The following is a 17,919-nucleotide window of genomic DNA, read 5'->3' on the forward strand; positions in this document are numbered from 1 at the left end:
GTATTTTATGGGTAATACTACACCTGTGGGAAGTCAGGTAAAAAAGTGCAATACTGTATAGAAGGGGAAGTGATTTATATTTAGTTTTCTAAGAAACACGACACTGTCAATGCACACATGGGACTCACAAACTCCAAAATTATCATCTGCAAGTATTCTGAAGTGTTTACCATTGAACCTTTACTTTGTCTTCTAGCTTTCTTTTCACTGGTGATAATGTATTGGTGTTTGGATGGATCTTTTATATGTCTCAGGAGCCACAGATATTGTACTTTAACCTTAGAATCTTTATTAACTATCCATTGTAAATCCTGTATTGCAGGTTTTCTGCTGTTGAGTCACCCATGCTGTGATTCTGGTGAAAGCAACACAAAAGGTGTTTACCAGTTTCACTGCCATTGATCATGTCCCTGGCTACCAGTACAGGCCTTTCTTTGCATTCTTTCTCTCATGTTCCTCTAGTGCTTTTACACACACATCTTTGCTCATACTTCTTTCTAACTGTTCTTAATATTTCTGTATACAGACCCTTGTGTAGCAACATAATATAAACCACGTAGTACAGTGCTGGCCCTGGTTTGGATGGCTGGCAGGCTGTAGTTAAGTTTATGCAGGGTTAATTGTACTGCAACTTATTCCAGCTTTACTGGGAAAGTCAGATGCAGATAATAACATCATGTCTCCAATCACCAGACCACATTATCTATTTAACGTAGCACACTGACAGCAGGCAGTTTTCCTTTGCACTGGTTCCTGGGCCAGTTACACCAACTTAATGCAAATGTTCATGTGCAATTACCTGACTGCACATTGAGGGAAATGTTATAAACCAGCTCAGGTAGAACAGCAACTTGAGGCCATGTTACCACTCCTGCAACTACTCAGGCACCCCTGATTCTTACAAAGGAAACACTGGAAAGACTGTGGGTGCTGCAGAATGTCCACAGGGCTGTCATCAGTGCAGTCTGGAGGGAAAAGTCCTTCCCAGCCACAGGCACCTTCATTGAGAATGACTATGGGAGTAAACCTCCAGTTTAACAGCTGAACCAGCTTATTGGCTGAAGCAGCACTGCCCTCCCCATCATCCTAAAAGAAGGGCTGATGTTCTCTACTCACAGTCCTACTCAGGGCGGCTTTGTGTCTCGGCAGTACTGTTGCACCCAGTCTGCTGGAAAACAGTGCCCTGAGGTGTATACATTGCTAGATGCTCAAAAACAGACATGACCAAACAGAGCCTAGGACTGCTTCTGGAAGCATCCAAGGGTATCCCACAGAAGTCACCCTATCTCAGCAAAGAAGGACAATATCCAGCTGAATGTCAGAGCTTCCAAAATGCTCAACAAATTCAGAACATTGCTGGAATAAGAACAGCATTTGTAGGAACTTCAACCAGTGTAAAATTACACGGTCCTAATCCTTCTCCCCCACAGCACGCAATGAGTTCCACATTGAGTCAGAAAAATAGACAAGCTCAGTGCTCCAGAGATAGACTATTGCACAACTATCCCTACTGTGGAGGTTTATTACTCCTCCCTGAATCAACTAGTGCCAACCATTACCCAACACAGAAGCCATGCTCATCATTGTGCTGTCAGAGCACAACAGCATGCAGCCATGCGAACTGCTCTTTTCCTAGCAGAGGACAGATTAGTCCTCTGTTCAGACAGGTTAGAATTTTTGGAGATTTTTATTGTAGAAAGGAGTTAATATTTGAAGAGATGTGCTCCATACACTGTTTCTGTAATTTGCGACCATGTTGCTCTTCTGGGGTGATAAGAAACAGTTACTGACATGGAAAACCCACCCTGGAAAAGAGTTCCAGGAATTTTAGCTATATTCTATGAAGTTTCTTAGATAGTGATTACAGATAAATTAGAAGAAGCAGTCAGAAAACTGAGTCACTTTTCAAGCAGAAGATTAATGGAGCAGCAGCAGCAGCCTACAGAAACCCCTCCCAGCTGACCGACAGACAAGCTCTCAGAAATGGTCACTTCTGCCGACTCAAAGTGCTGGACTACAGACCTGGCCAAAATGCCTGGTCCTGCAGGCTGCTTCTTTCTAGAAGAAAAAGTGCTGAAGGAGTCAGATGTTCCTCTAGAGGAACATGTTCCTCTAGTCAGTTCCTCTAGAGGAACTGTCTTACTTGTAGCAAATTATCCCTTGGCCACACCAGCACCCTCTTCATGAAGTTCTGGCACCGCTTTTGTAGCTGCATTTCTAGTACATCTGTAGCATGAAATGGGCATGCTCAGGTGTTCCTCTGCCCAGTCCTTGGGAGCTTTTTCATCTTGTCATTTCATTCAGAATGATGTCCAGAGGCAGCATCCAGCAAAACTCATCTGCTATTGCTGATCTCACATGGATCATGTGCTCTGGGTCAATGAACCTGATTGAGTTGCGGGAAAAATAATCTGAACACTTTTAAATTTTTGTAATGGCAAATGCTATCTGTCAGCCCTCACCTACCTCAGTAAAGCTTCTCCCAGTATGCAATAAAAACGTCACTCTAGCAGATCATCTACCGTAATTTTCACTGTAGTCTATTTCAGATAATGGCTATGCACCTTAATTCGTATTTATGTTTGTGCCCTGAGCATTTTGCTTTAGCACACAGTGCTTACATTACCTTCAAAAACACTGTGGTGCATTGGAATGCAATGTCCGGGTGTTGCTGAGCTGCACTGACTGTGGTCACGGTGATATGTCCTGTGCGTGTCAGTGTGCTAAGGAATGAAGCTAAATAAACTTTGCGAAGCTGGCAAACCCACTCTGATTATTTTTGCACCATTCTTTTCATTTGTGTAACAAGTTGCCAGGTTTGCACTTGGAACAGCCTGTGCTACAAGATGAGGGATCTTCTATCGTTGAGATTTCCACTACTCTTCCTGTGATTTGGACTGGGCTTTTTGAAAAGAGTACTTCTCCAAAGAGGCACATGATTCACCTTTTAAATTTGCAGCATCAAACTGGGAGATGTAGAGCCTTCTCTTCTCCTGGACTGGAAGCCAGAAGCCTGCCTGGGCTAAGACCAAGTGGGTCAGCCCATGGGTGGATTTGAAACCCCCTGTTTTCTGAAGCTCTGAATAGATCCTCTGGTGTCTAATAACATCCATATGCCAGATGAAACTTGTGGTTGGGGGCTTGCATGCAGAACACCTGTTCCTTGTGAGGCTTCTTTGAATGAGATGTTACACAGTGGCCTTTCCTGCACTGGGAAAATTAAAAAGGTCCCTGTCCTCCTCCACTGTCTCTTCTAAAGAAACATGTGAGAACTTACATCCCAAAGCTGCTCAAAGCTGGCCAAAGGGTTCAAATGTTCGTGGTGAAGCAGGGAAGGAAGGAAGGGGAGAGTAAACACAGACCACTGCTGCCTTTGCCACCCACACACACATGCTTTGCAAATGAGCAATCAAAGGGCTCCTGGATGAGAGCATGACTGTGCCAGGAGGGCTCTCAAGTCCTGTGGTTAGGGCAGTCACCCAAGGAAAGGGAGCTTTCCAGGGGTGGCTGCTGCGTGTACTGCAACACGGGCCGCCCACCAGGCCAGCTGGTCCCAGGTGGAACTCCCAGACTGATCCCAGGGCACCTTTCCCATTGCCCATTGCCATCACCTCTCTCTGGGAAGCCTCAGTAAAAAGTGGCAAATGGCTCAGGGCCTTGTGTCCATACATGGGTGGCAGGGGGAGAAGATCCGCTGCCGTACATGAGATACCTGTCACGCCTGGGTCCGCTTCAAATTCAATGCTCACCTCATGTTTCTGGGCTGCTGTCAAGGCCTTAGGCAGGCTGTCTGCTCAGGGGGCTGTTCCCCTGTGAGGATTTCACCTGTGCATCTACCTGAACACTAAGTAAATAACAAGCTTTGGCCTGTTATTTTTGATAATGCCTCCGGAGTCAGCTCTACTCTTGCTTTGCACAGTGACAACCATGGACAAAGCGTAGTATTTTTTGCCCATTTCAGTGTTAGCTTGTTTTTAATCCTCACAGACTGTCAGTGTAACTTTCATGTTGAGTACTATTTGTGTTCTTACAACTTTACATCTTGGGACAGAGAAACCTCTCTCAGGTTTTTTTCCTATTCTTTTTCAGTCTTGATGATGAATATTCTGATCCTTCAGCAACAAAACACTAAGGAATAACTATCTATCTAACTAAGGTCTCTCATTTTATATGTGTGTCCCATAAGAGCTAAATAAATATGTCTATAAATATAGCCAATAAATGCTCACCCTGAGGTCAATAAGTTTTATGCTGAAAGCAACTTCAAGTCATACTGATGCAGTAACATTATCTCAGCTTGCTGAAGAGCTTGCTTGATCAGGGACCAGATGCTCAATAACTTGAAGAATCACACTGCTGAAGAGTGTGAGTGAAAATTTCAAAGCTCTTACCCAAGGATTCCTACTAAAATGCATGGAAACTGGAATACCAGGTCTTCATACTAATATTGAAGATTGTGCCCTATATATGTCTTTTGCTTTTTTCAGCAAATGTTTTCAGTGATATTTTTTTATTAAATTATTTTTTTTGTTTAATCAAGATTAGAAACGTATTGTGATACAGAGAATGATTTTGATTTTGTTGAGTTTCTTCTTAGCTGAAATACAGACTCACTCACAAAGAACTAAATGGAATAAATAAGAAAGAATAATCTAACTTAAACAGCTAGCAGAAAGAAATACTGGTTCACACAAAATACTATTAACCTGCAGAAATTGTTTCCATTAGATGGAATTACACCCAAAAGCACAGCAAAGCACAGATCTGAAAGATTCTGAAAAGATTTTAGAAAGGGTCTAAAACTACCTGTTTCAAGATTAAACCAGTAATTTATTATTAGGGGTAAACAAAAGACAACAAGACGAGGGACAGAGTGTCTGCCATCCACAGCCTTCCTACACTTTTCAGCAGCATCCATGGCTAGACACAGTAAAAGCCAGAATACAGATGGACAGAGTAGGCACAGAACTGGGAATGGCATTGGTATATTTATCTTCCCTTGTAAAAACAAAAATTAAGAGATGCTTGCAGAATTTATCTTTAAAGGTCTTTCTACCTTCCTGGCACTTTTTCAATTCAGGAAAAGAAAAAAAGTTTATTGACACAGGAAAAGCTGTAAATTCTGCAGCCATAACTTCCAGCCAGTTTTGAGGGGACTTCAGCTTCCCCATGGCTTTTAGTGTTAATGTCTCAATCTCATATTAGAATTATAGTGCAAATGAAAAACTGTCACACCACAAAGTTCCACTTAAAAATGAGAAATATATTATGCTGTTGTTTTTAGGCATTATTGACTATATTGACTGTGAAAAATTACTCTGAAGAGCTTTTTATTAGCCTTCAATAATCAAAATAACATCTCCAGCTGTCTTTAAGACACACTTCCAGTGAAGAAGGCATCCTACAAATTCCAAGCACTCAATTTTTAAAATTCCTTGAGAAGACAGAATTTTTATTTTTATTCTAATATTGCCTGGATTTCACAATTTAGCACCGTGTCTTGACTGTGCAAACACACATGACAGTATGTCAAAAATGTCTGTCTCTAGAAGACCCCTGAGAAGCCTCACAGACAGAGAAAAACACAGAGGGAACAATTGCAAAGATTTATTTAGCGCATTCTGTGCTTGGCACTTAGAAACAGAGTTCCGTGCGTAGGGCAAATCTTTATACACCTTTTTCTTCATACATATTTTACATACCATTTTTATTGCCCTCTTTTATACTCATAATAAGGAATACCCCACTAGGCATATAAATACATTTATCTACAACACCTCACAACAAATCTCAATAATATCTGTATTCTGTTACTTGGTATTTGCATTTTCACACAACTTAAATGCATAGCTTGCACCAAGCTACAATTGTTTTCTTATTATTAAAGGATTTGAAGAGGGGGGGGAAAAAAGAAAAAAGAAAAAAAACAGAAAAGAAAGATGTCAAAAGGCAATGATCTATTTGGTTAAACAGAGATCATGTGGCAGTTGGGAGGTTGGCAAATACTCAACCTCACTGTTTCTGAAATGCTAATGGTTTTCTACGGCAACTCTTGCATGCAAGGACAGCTGTGCTCCTGTAGAGCAGAACTCTCTTTTTTCATTGCTCTTCCCCATGAGTTCAGCCTGGACAGTTTCCTCCTGTTGGGATGAGTGCTGTGGGACACACGTTCCCCACAAAGGCTGTCATCCATTCAGTTTGGCTGCATTACTTCCGGCCAAGTCAACAGGAGCTGAGCACTCCTCTTCCCTTCACCTTTCCAAAGTTCAGTCCCTGCTAATGTCTGAGGCTCCTTTGTGGGTTAAAACTTTTCTCTCTCCTCTTTCCTTCATCTCCATCTGCAGGCTGGGTACTAGTGAGCTCAATCCTCATAAAGAAACTGCTGGGCAGAGCCATGGTGAAAATGCAGAAACCTTTCAGGAAGAAGCTCTAGCCTAGCCCAGCTGTGCCATTCCTGTGATACAGTGGAAGAAGGTCCCACAGGCCACTGTTTGCTTCAGAAATGGGCTGATCCGCTCCAGCAGTGAGGATCTATTTGGAAAGGGGGAGGTCTTTAAAGCCATGGGCAGTGCAGCTTCAGAGGATGAAGCCCTGTGAGACTGCCCTTCTTCAACACCCAGAGGAGACAGCACAGGGGTATGGGTCCCTCCACGCTGAAAGCTCACACCAGCTGAAAGTTAATGCATAGACAGTATATCTGGTTGCTTCTCTCTAGCTTCTTTTAAAGTCATGCCCTTCTCTCTGCAATGTCCAGAAAAAGCACGTGCTCCATGGCAGGTCTGGAGGCCCGGGGCTACAACAAGCTGCGATGGCTGTCAGTCAAGGCTTTCCACAAGGTTCTTGTGGCACACACCTAGATGGCTTGTGTTCTTATTTATCATTACAATACTAGTTCCACTATAAGTTTGAAGGCAAAAGGGTACTGGGATGGTTTCACCCCTGGAAACGACGAAGGTCTGGCTGCCTCCGATGCCAAGGAGAGGCATGGCTTGTTAGACCATGTGCACTGACATCTGTGAGGAGGAGCCCTGAACTGCACCATACTGTCTGTTGTCACAGGTGTTGGCTGTCTGCTGGTTGCTGGAGGGAGGGCTGATCATGTGCATCCCGTGATCCATTCCTGTGGAAAGGTATTGCCTCTCTCCAAAGGCCCCACTGGATGGGGAAGAGCAGAGTAAAGTGCTTTGGGAGGTGGTGAGTTTCTCTGGGCTTGCTGCCAGCCTGGGGGAAGCAGGGAAATTGTATCCATAGAGGTTGTAGGGATTGTGCAGGGAGAAGGCGTTGTAGGAGCTCTGCTGCATGTGGCCACCACCAAACATGTGTGAAGAGGAGGAGGTGGAGGCAGGGTTGCCTGCTTGCATGACATACTGAAACTGAGAGCTGGGGAAAGATCCCAGCTGGCCACTGTATGCCTCCATCTTGCTGTTGCTGGGCAGGGAGGAAGGAGCTGGCATTCCTGAGATCAAGGATGGAGTCCTCTGAGGCATGAAGGTTTCAGAGGGCTGCGAGGCAGAAGCAGTGCTGCTCTGCAGCCGATTGTAGCCACCATCACTCAGCCCTGGGTAGCTCTGCAATGCAGCCATGTTGCTTCTGGCACATGGGGGATAATCAGACAAGTTGAGGTTGCAAAGCTGACTCTCCCGGCAGCCAACATTGAAAGTGTTGGGGGCCAGATGAAAGGCTGGAGGAGAGCAGGATGGAGAGAGAAGGTGAGAGGAAGCAGATGGTGATGGGGTCCCTGTGCTGGAGGTGGTTGGGGAGGTTCCTGTGCTGCCTCCTGCAAAACAAAACACATGGGAGGATGTTCAGAGACCAGAATCACATCTGCAATACGAGACAGTCCCATCAGAAAACAGCTTAGTTTAATAAAGGAACAAGGGTGGTAAAATGGCCGCTGGAAAACTCAAGCCTTTCTTGGCATGGGCCCTCACTTTATTAATAGCATCCCTTGGTCTTTCCTCATGCTTTTTTGTGATGACTTTGTTTTTCAACTGAGGATTATTCCCTTTTAAAATGGGAGAGGGAAGCAAGTCTGCCACAGAGCATTGGGAAAAGCTGCGAGAAAGCATTGCTCCATCAGTCAAGAGATCTGCCATCTCCAGGCATGTGTACCTAGTTCTTTTTATGGGGAAAAAAAAAATGTCTTTCTCCTCTCTCCAGGTCTGCAGGAAGACCACTAGTCTGGTCCCACTGCAAACATGCTTTAGCATCTGCTCATAGGCTTGTGGCGGGAAGTGGCTGAAAGCATGTTGGACTTCTGCACCATTCAACATTTTTTTCAGATGGCTCATGGTGCAGCGGGACTGATTTAAGCCAGAAGTAACACTAAAATGAAGGGACAGAGTTTCAAGCTATAGCCCATACCACAGAGCAAATAAAGAGGATCTGTCAGGATTTTCAATCATGTACTTAAACTTTAAAAGGGATTCCATATGTTGTACCACTGGTGTTAACAAAATATTGATATATATCCATGTCGGCAGTATCAACGCATTATGCAATATTTATGCCATGAATGATGGAATTGACTATTTTGCACAGCAGGAATGCTCACATGTTCTGACCTGGGAAAATAATACTGTGTAATACTACCAAGAATGGTAACAAACTAAAAGTAAGTGATATGAGGAAGCTGATGGCACAATTTTGAGCTTGAAAAGAGGTTATTTATCAGCAACAATCTGAGTAACAGGAAGCTTCCTTGAGCAACCAGGAAAATAAATGAGTTCTGTGCGTAAGGGAATTCAATTTTCTGATGTGAAACCTTTTATTTTCATTTGAATTACTCTCTTTGTGTGAGATCCCCTTTCTGCATTAGGGCAACTAACAGTCTTGTAAAAGCAGAAAAGAGGTGCTGGTGAAGAGATTGACTGAGGAATAAGCAGAACCAGAGGAACTGGGAAGACAATTGGTGAGGCAGCATTTTTGACAAGCTAAAAGATGACAGGTGAGATGCAAAGAGAACGTAAAAGAGTGTGTTAGAGTGAGCAGATGAAATTTAACCAAGGCAGAGATTGCAAATTGAGCATTAAAAATAAGGGACAGCTTTTTCTTGTGTCACCTTGTGGAAAAAAAAGCAGCAGGACTTTGAGACTATGTCTGCTGCCAAACGGAAGGAACTGAATGCAGTGCTGCTTGATGGAAAGAGAATAGGTGATGCTAATGGTTAAGAAATGCATTAGAAAGACAGGTTCTGTGTCAGTATATGAGGTGAGAATGTAAGTGAGGTTATATTTGACTCTTTCTAACACATCCAGGATGAAACAGAATGGGAAGTGAAAATGTACTCTTGAGACATTAAAAATATTTATGATTTTTTAATTTAAAAAATTTTCTGAAGCCAGACACAATAAAAAGAAGAAAAACCTTGGGCAAGCACAGCTTGGAGTGACTGCTGTTGACCCAGGCAGCATTAACAAAATGTGTGTTTCTGTGTTGCTAAATCAAATCAGTCATTCCCATTACCAGCCATGAGGAGGAATGCTTATTGGTTATTGCTTATTTCTAGGCTCCTGACTCCTTTATTCAAAGCATAAAAGAGAAGCATTGCATTAAATCTCTATTAAAGTTAATGAGAAAATTTGAAGTTTCAAGTGGCATCATGAATTCTCTGTATTTGCTTCTTGACAATACTGAAATGTTAAAACTTGCTCTTGTCTTTTAGGTCCAGAGTTCTAAAGCTTTTTGTGTGAATTTCTAATTTATTTTAAAGGGTACATTTCACTGTTTCATTTCAAGTCTCTGACAGACAATCTTGGGCTAATTTTGTTGTGATAAGTTAAGTTGGTACCTCCTCCTGCCTTTCTCTCTGTCTCTCTGTTACAGGTTGTCAACAATGCAGCAGGGTCAGCAGAAGGAAATGTCTGCCTCTACACAAGTAGTTTCATTGCAGTCTGTTTTTTGAAAGTAGTTGAAATTGCTGATAAAGTTGTGATTGAACTGAGGTACACAACTACAGACACACATATTTCTGTTAGCCCTACACTTAAAGAGTGCAACCTCCAGCAGGGAGGACAGGCAGACAGGTGAGTTTGCGCATCATCCTTTAGTTATCCAAGCTCAAAATCCAGAGGTCACATAATCAGAAAACAAAAACAGCACAAAGTGAGATGCATTTAACCCACAGTAACCCCATACTTGACTCTTTACACCACATATTTCATGAACAAACTGCAGATAGTGACTTAGTTGCTGACAGTGTCTGGAGAATAAGTAAAAATGCATACGTATATATATATGAGTATTCAATGATCTGTTTGAAATAAAATATGCAGAATAAATTATTAAATGTAATGTCTTCATTTCAGTCTTCCTTTATCCCATAGTTAACCTTTAAAAACTATGTAGAAGAGTGCACACACCAGTTACCCCAAGCATTAGTCTTTATTCATCTGCTAAGGAGCTATGATCAAGTTATACCCATAACTGAGGCTTTAGTAGAATAAGTAGAGGTTGCTAATTAGCAATTGCTTAATGTCTCCAAAACTGAGAATTGCACATTTCAGGTCACTCCCAAAGAGAGACTGAAGTGATTCTGCTTTGAATTATCCCTATTTTCAGGCCAACAGAAAAATCCTGAAGTCACAACACAGCAGTTAGGAAATAAAGTAAAGAAGTAACTCTGTAACTTCAAAATGATGAGGAGGTAAGAGATCCATCGACAGGAGTGAACACCAAACCTGACAACTCTCTTTTAAGAATGCTTTGCTACGAATGCCAACCACAAGCACAGGACACACCACACTTATGATGTAACAGAGCATAACACAGAAGCATGAAGTTCCTGATCATTTGCAGAATAATTTTTATACTTTTAAGTGGAATGAGAAACAATACAGACCAAGGCCCTTCTCAGCTCATTCTCTTCAGAAGGCAAACAGCTCCACTCTGCTCTGAATGCTATTTCTTATCCATCTTTGCTGGCAGCACTAAGTATAGGCCAAATGCAAACTGGATTTTGTGAAGTTATGGCTTAGTTTGTAGTTGTTAAAAAGTCAGCCAAATATCCCTAGAGATGGCAGCAAGCCCAGCAAGTATATCCACACCATACTACAGCCTTCAATCCATGGATGTGTATGTCATTTTAATGGAAGTCATGGATACAAAAAAGCTCGTTAAACTGATACGCAACACTATGTTTAGGTCTGGTTTAATTCAACTGAAACCTAATTTAAGCAAGAACAAAATGAATCTCTCAATAATTCTCCTATGTTCTTTTTCTCTACCCACTGTTTCCCATGGAAATAGCTGCCAATACCAAAAGCATTTACTAGTAGTGTCACAGTATCTCTCACCTCCACTGTCAGCATGATTCCAAAGTGATTAATTACTACTATGCCCAGATGATAATTTTTTGGCTCTGCAGACATCGGTCCCATATATGCCACATTTGTATAAAATACAAGGTTCAGAACTTCAAAGCCTGCTCCTTTGTATCTGAGCCCTGCACCACATGCCAGATGAAACTGTCTGTCCTCACAGCATCCTGCTGTTATGTCCAGGGCTTAGCCAAGCAAGGCAACATCCTAAAGGAAACCTGCTCTCTGTTTAGGCATACAAATGATAGCTAAGTTGACTTTATCAAAACAACAGAAGCATTTTCAAAGAGGGAGAGTGGAGAATGACCTAGTGTAACAGAAGTCAAAATTTGCAAATTGCACTAAGAAGTAAGAAATCATTGGTAAGGAGAGAAGGTGGGAAAAAGAAGAATGAAATCATGGTGGAAGACAAGGAGACCCTGTTGAGAAGGTGGGATGTAAATGCAAACCTTCTTCCCCATGCCAGCATTTCCTCTTGTGACACCATATACAAATGCTGGCTGTGTGCCAGTGGCAGATACGTGCCCATGAGGGTTAGGGAAGAAATTACAGCTTTTCATCTGGGTATCAACAAGAACTGCCATTAAAACATTGTCTCAGGTAGCTTGTGACTAGTCTTTCCTTCCTGTTACCTGTGTCCATCTAAGCCTTGGTAACGGTGCTGTCTCCCCATATGTTCCCAAAAAAACCTTGCTTTTGCTTTTGCCTGGACTGAGCTTGTCTTAAGGACAGTGTGAGGCTGAACTGCAAGCCATGGTAAACTGCCTCAGTCCGTGAGTATGATGTGCCTTAAAATGAGGGGCCAGAGTATTCTTGAAGCATTCAGCATGCCAGGGTGTCTGAAAGGCAACAGGGACCTCTTCCACATAGGGCAGGTCACGTAGAGAACTTATAACACTGCAGTGTAGATGGAAAATACATCTGCCAGCAGCCAGCACTAGCCAAAGGAGCTTTCTGGCAACTGCAAGATAGTGGGGAGAGCATCAGTGCCAAGGGAGTCTGAAGCAATTGTGCATGGAAAATTTTCTGGGATCTCTTTTACAAATGACACCATACTATTTAGTTGACCCACAACTTATCCCAACCTCCTTTATCTGAAAGGTGCACATAAATCAAGCTTTGGACTCCACTGCAACGTATTTTCCTTGCTAATGTTTCCAGCAAGGTTGGTTGTTACCATAACCTGCAGCGCCCCCGTACAAACCTCTAGGTCCTCAAAGTCCTTTCTTAGTGCAAAGGAGGAGAGAAAATGCAAGGTGAAGTTGCAGTCAGCACAAGATGTCTGAACATGAATGCCATGCCCTGTGCAATGGCAGAGTCTCATCCGACAGGCAAGAGCTTCAGAGCAGTTTGGGCAACTTGGTTGCAGCCTGCAGCTCTTAGCATATCTGGTCTCAGACACTACGAACAGGTGTGGCTGTGGGTCCTCAGAGCTTGGGCCTTGACTTTCTAACAAGGACTTTATAACAGCGAGATGGTTTGTCTTAAGATTTTATGTTTTGATGGGTCAGGCAGTAAAGAGTTATTCTTTGAGAGCAAATGCTTCTTAAACAACTCAGCCCACTTCCACTTACAAGCTAGTTTAGCTTATGGCTGGATCCACACTGCAGGTTCAGCATGGCCAGCCTATGGCCTGGAGGCTGTTTGGCTCAGCCCAGCAGGACAGTGTCTGGCCCATAGCCTCAGCCAAGCCATCTTCCACCTTCATATGTGAGCAGAACCTAACCCAAAAGCCAGATGCCTGGATTGATAGGTGCACGACCTCGCTTATGCTTCTCCTGGAGGAGCCACAACTCTTCCGACACATGCCCAAGATGTTGGCATCTTCATTGTATGATAGGCATGTGGCCAAGCACCTGAGGGTGCAGGAAAAAGAAGCTGTGGCCACCAGTCATTCATCTGGCTCACAGCTCTCCTCCTGGCTTAACTTGAGTGAATAAGCCCTCCTGAGAGGCAGTTTATATTCACTTGGGCATAAAGCCATGCTAATGCAACTCTCCAGCTTTCCAAATGGAGCTGGCCAGGAGCTGGCATGTGTCTGGCCAGCAAGGAGCACAGAGCAGCCTGTCCATGCAGATGTACTGGAAGGTCTGTTTTTTGTGAGGACTCTACAGACTTGTACACATATGTAAAGAGCATTTCTAAAGTACAGGAAAGAGCAACTCTTCACAGTGTTCTGTAGTGTTCTAGCCTTGGACACAACAGTAAATAAATGTGATGGTGTGCATGCAGGAAAACAAATTTGAACAAAATGTAAAATCCCATTCCCTTTCTGTGCATTTGTACATGCATATATGCTAAATATGGCTTATGAAACTTACTCTGTCTTCCAAGTTACTTCACCTTTGGTTGCAGAACAAAAGTTAAATTTGCTAATTCCCTAAAGATAGGAATCTGAGAGAATAATAAGGTAAGGAGGGAGTGTTTGTGCAAATTGCCAGGTGGTCTGACTGATAGCTCATGAGGCAGAGTGTGCCACTGTAACCATATGATCTCATGTCCTTTAATAGCCTTAGCACAAACCTGGATCCATTTCTGCTTCAGGCAGCACACACCTCAGTCCTGCTTGATGCCTCCAGGCATCTAAATGGCACAAAATCAGGTATCACTCCTGCTCTCCCCTATCATGACAACTTTTACCTTGCAAGTAAAACTGGTAGTCCAAGGTCTCTCCTCCCATTCCTAGCTTTCCAAAACCCAAGTCTAAAACCCTTAGAAGGACTGAAGGATTCTTCACCACATCCTTCTTGCACCATCATTACTCGAGTTCTCAATTCAGCTCCTTGCAAAACTAAACAGCTTTGATACCTCTTCCTTCTCACCAAGCAAGGGCAGGACCACCTGGTTTATGACAGGTTGGACTCTTTCTTCATTCTTTCCTCATTTCTAGGAATGAAAACTTCCCACTTTCATGGGAATTAGAGCCATTTCTGTCCTTACAGAGTGTAGCTGCATTTTTTTCTCTCTAGAGCCCTTGGCCAATTATCAAATTATGAATCCGCTGGTAAAACCTTTAAAAGGCCCAAACGAGACTCAAAATCTACCACATGCCAAGTTGCTGGGTTGTAGAGGAAACATAAAGAGTGCTTTGTAGTTCTTCAGAATACAGCTCACAGGGCACAAAAAAAATGATTACGGTAACAGACCGAAGGGGAAAAGCATATACTGTATGGCACAGAGGTGAGAAATGAAAGGAAATTTTGGTTAACAAATTATAGAGAAGGACTTTTTTTATAAGTTTCCCTCAAATTACAAGAATCACTGGAATTAATGGGAGATCTAGAACAACTCAGAATAATACTTTACTTCCCTTTAGCGCTTACAGATTTCTGCAACACAAACTGAGAAGTCAGAAAGTTAGAGATAAAACTTGCTTCTGTCACCCTCCAAGATAAAACATTTTCAAGATCTAATGGTAAAAAACAACCCTTTTGTTCTAATGTGGACAAAAAGTAGAATTCAGGACATCTGATTTCAATTCCCATCAATATCCAGAGCACCAAGGGAACTTTCCCGAAAGCACCCCCTTTCCAAGACCTGCAGACTGTCTTTAATGCAAGGGTTTCCACTCCTCACATAAACACATGGTACTCTTGGGCCAGATCCACACTGTCTCAGGAGAACATTACCTTCTGTCTTATATGCAGACAGTCCTAATATGGCACACACAACAGTTCCATGAGCTTTATATCAGCTCCTCCTGTTCCCCTTCTTCAAGTACAGATCAAATCAACTCAGACTCGGAGGATGATGAGTGATAATCATACATGGTCCTTCACATTTAAAACCATCAACTGGGCACAAACATTGACAAGGGGGTTATGTAGCAAAAGCTACTCTAAGAGAGGACACAGAATGAAAACAGGATGCAGAAAAGGACTCCCTGTGGTATAAATCCTTCAGAAAATCACAACAGAAGCTTCTGCAACATTGCAGCTGAGGTTAACTGAATTTGTGATCATTTTTTCTTTACTTCTGTCACAGAAGTAACCTGAATTGCAAACTTCTGCCAATCTTGAGGGAGTCTGCTTTGGGCCAACACTGGCCCTGGAAACTCCTGCACATTAAATGATAAAAAATACAATAAAAAACTATAAAATCCAGAGGCACCGAGGTTCAGAATTTCTGAATTGAGAAAAAATGTCACAGTACTGTGGCAAGCTCAGAGGACATGTCATTTTCTATTCAAAACAAAATAATGTGCTACTCTGAGGAAATTTGCAATTCTTTAAAGTAGTATTGCCCACCTCCAATCATTCATGTGAAATCTGATCATCACACAGCCAATAACAGAGATTTTCACTTCAGTCATTGGAATTCAGGGTAAACACCTCGCTGGAGTAACAAACCACTTCAGGCTCCTTTCAGGTCGTCAGGGAGTGGCAGTAGCCACTCTTGTCACATCTGGGAGGGTATTTTAATTTTCAGTGTGAAAGATGAGACACTGAAGCACCAAAAATGTCCCTTCTCTAAAGAAAAACTATTTGCAACTCAACAAAGAAGCTGGAACAGTTAGATCTCTGTTGCTTTGTTTAAATGAGGCAATCTACAAGCCATTTGAAGTATGTAGCAGAAACCAGTGCTTGATCCCAATAACTCTGGCAACAACTGCTCTGTTTCTAATCTCCTCTTCAAGTCAAAAGAATAATTGAGACCAAACCTAGATATCTGACCTCTGCCAATAGCCTAAACTGCCTAAACTGCTCACAATTGATTTGAAAGGAAAGCAGCATCCAGATTATCCTGGTGGCAGTGCTGAGAGAACTGATGGCTGCCATTGGGAGGCAAGGGGCCAAGCAGATGAATCTGTAGGTTGTTCAACCTCCTTTGGCATAATGTCTCTTTTGGGAGACACTATTTTTGGGATCTAGGATCTCAGATAAAGCCAAAAGGATCTTAATAGTTATTTACTTCTTTCTGTCTCCAGGCACCTGTGATGCCTTCAGATGAAGTTCTAGAGGGCTCAGTTTTCCTTCCACTTGACACCAGTACACATTTGTGCACTCAGGATTTTGTTTGCATATGGCTGCAATCAGGGCAGCTCTCTGAGCACCACCCCCATGAGTGAAGCGTATTATACCGAATAAGTAACAAGTTGTACAGACAAATTTTGGCAAGACAGAGGTGATGCCTGCCCAGAAAGTGTAATGTTTACAGAGAAGGCGGAAAAGCAGCACCACCTAAGCTCAGGGTATCTGTCTCCCATCTGCTGACCTACCATTCCTGACAGACTTAGTGTCTGTCTTGAAACATTGTTCCTACAAGAAAACTTTGTTCCTTTCCAGCAGTAAATGGGACATTTGAGTCTCTTCCATGCTGAGGACAGGGTGTGTACCCTTTTGTGCATATCCTTGTTGACACAAAACTGCAGGATTAAGATATTCCCATCTCAGAAAAAGACAGTAGGACCTGTACTCGATCGCGTGCATGCTGCTCTAGGGCTAGCAGTATACCTGCTGCTACCAGATACAGCAACAGCTGTCTTGCCAGAGAGGAGCACACCCCTCTTTGTCTTCAGTACCCTTTTAGACAATTTTCAAGCTCTTAATGCTAATTTCAAGAACCATTAATGCCAATTTTGCAGACTCTTTGAGAGGTGGACTCTTTACCTCAGGTCTCCAGTCCAAGACCAATGCAGATGCTCAAGCTGATGGAGACAGGGTTGAATCTACTGAATCTACTCTTTGGTGGAGTGCCTCAGCAAAGGCACTTATTCAAAGAAAGAGACCCCATTTGAAAGGAAAGCTGCCTTGAAAATTCACCAGTCAAGTCTAAGATGTTTGAGCCCTGCAAATTTGGTATGTATATACCAAAGCAGCAATTTAATGGTGAAGTAAATTTTTATGTGCTGCAAGCCTGCTGATATACCACATCATGTAACTCCCATACTGGTCCTGAAATTCTGCTTAGGAGGAAATTCTTTTTACCAACTACCAGGGTACCTTTGATTTCACTTCTTGCATAAGTCATCAGCTTTTGTAGGAAAGATCAGATACTGATCACTATTCTACTATTGTCCCAGTGCCTTTCTAATCTCTATGTCCTGGCAAAACTTACAGTCACTGATAGTGATCTGCTCATCACAATATCCTGTGGGAAACTGGATATCACTGGATATAGAAGCCAGCAATAGCTCTTTTTACTCTTAGAAAGTGACATAATCCAGAGTTACTGAAACTCTTTTCTTCTTCCCCCCTGCCTCTTCTTTTTTTATGTTCCCTTTTATAATCAAGAAACTGAGCCACATATTTTTAATAATGAGAATCTGGATGTGGTTCAATCTAAATTTTGAAAATATATTCCAATTAAAGACATTAATAGACTCTTGGCTTTCCCTACATCCCATTGACATGTGCATTCAATAATCCCAAACCCCCTTTTTCCTAGTAGTAAGTAGACTGCAGTGTGGGTGACATCACTCTCCAGAAGGTCAGCCTTCCCTGGGCTTCCATTTTCTGAGTATTTCTTGCAAAGGTTTTGTTCAGGGGGAACTTTCTTTTTCCAAACTGGCTGCAAACCTACCGTGACTGTCAAACATGGTGTTTGTTCCTGTGAAGCTGTGATGACTTTTGGATTACATGCTCCAAAAGAGAGGTTTGTT

The 17,919-nt window shown here is 42.5% G+C and overlaps 1 protein-coding gene across 1 annotated transcript in view; it reads right to left on the reverse strand.

The window, feature by feature from the left end:
* Nucleotides 1-4,809: 4,809 nt before the first annotated feature.
* TBX15 (T-box transcription factor 15) overlaps nt 4,810-17,919 on the reverse strand; it is a 92,334-nt gene continuing 79,224 nt past the window's right edge. The window contains exon 8 of the mRNA XM_018074716.2: nt 4,810-7,777. Within this exon, the coding sequence (XP_017930205.1) occupies nt 6,993-7,777 (785 nt within the window). The 3' untranslated portion in view covers nt 4,810-6,992. The remainder of the gene's footprint in view (nt 7,778-17,919) is intronic.

Source organism: Manacus vitellinus, unplaced genomic scaffold, assembly GCF_001715985.3.
Source record: "Manacus vitellinus isolate BGI_N305 unplaced genomic scaffold, ASM171598v3 scaffold_28_pilon, whole genome shotgun sequence".
Lineage (NCBI taxonomy): Eukaryota > Metazoa > Chordata > Aves > Passeriformes > Pipridae > Manacus > Manacus vitellinus.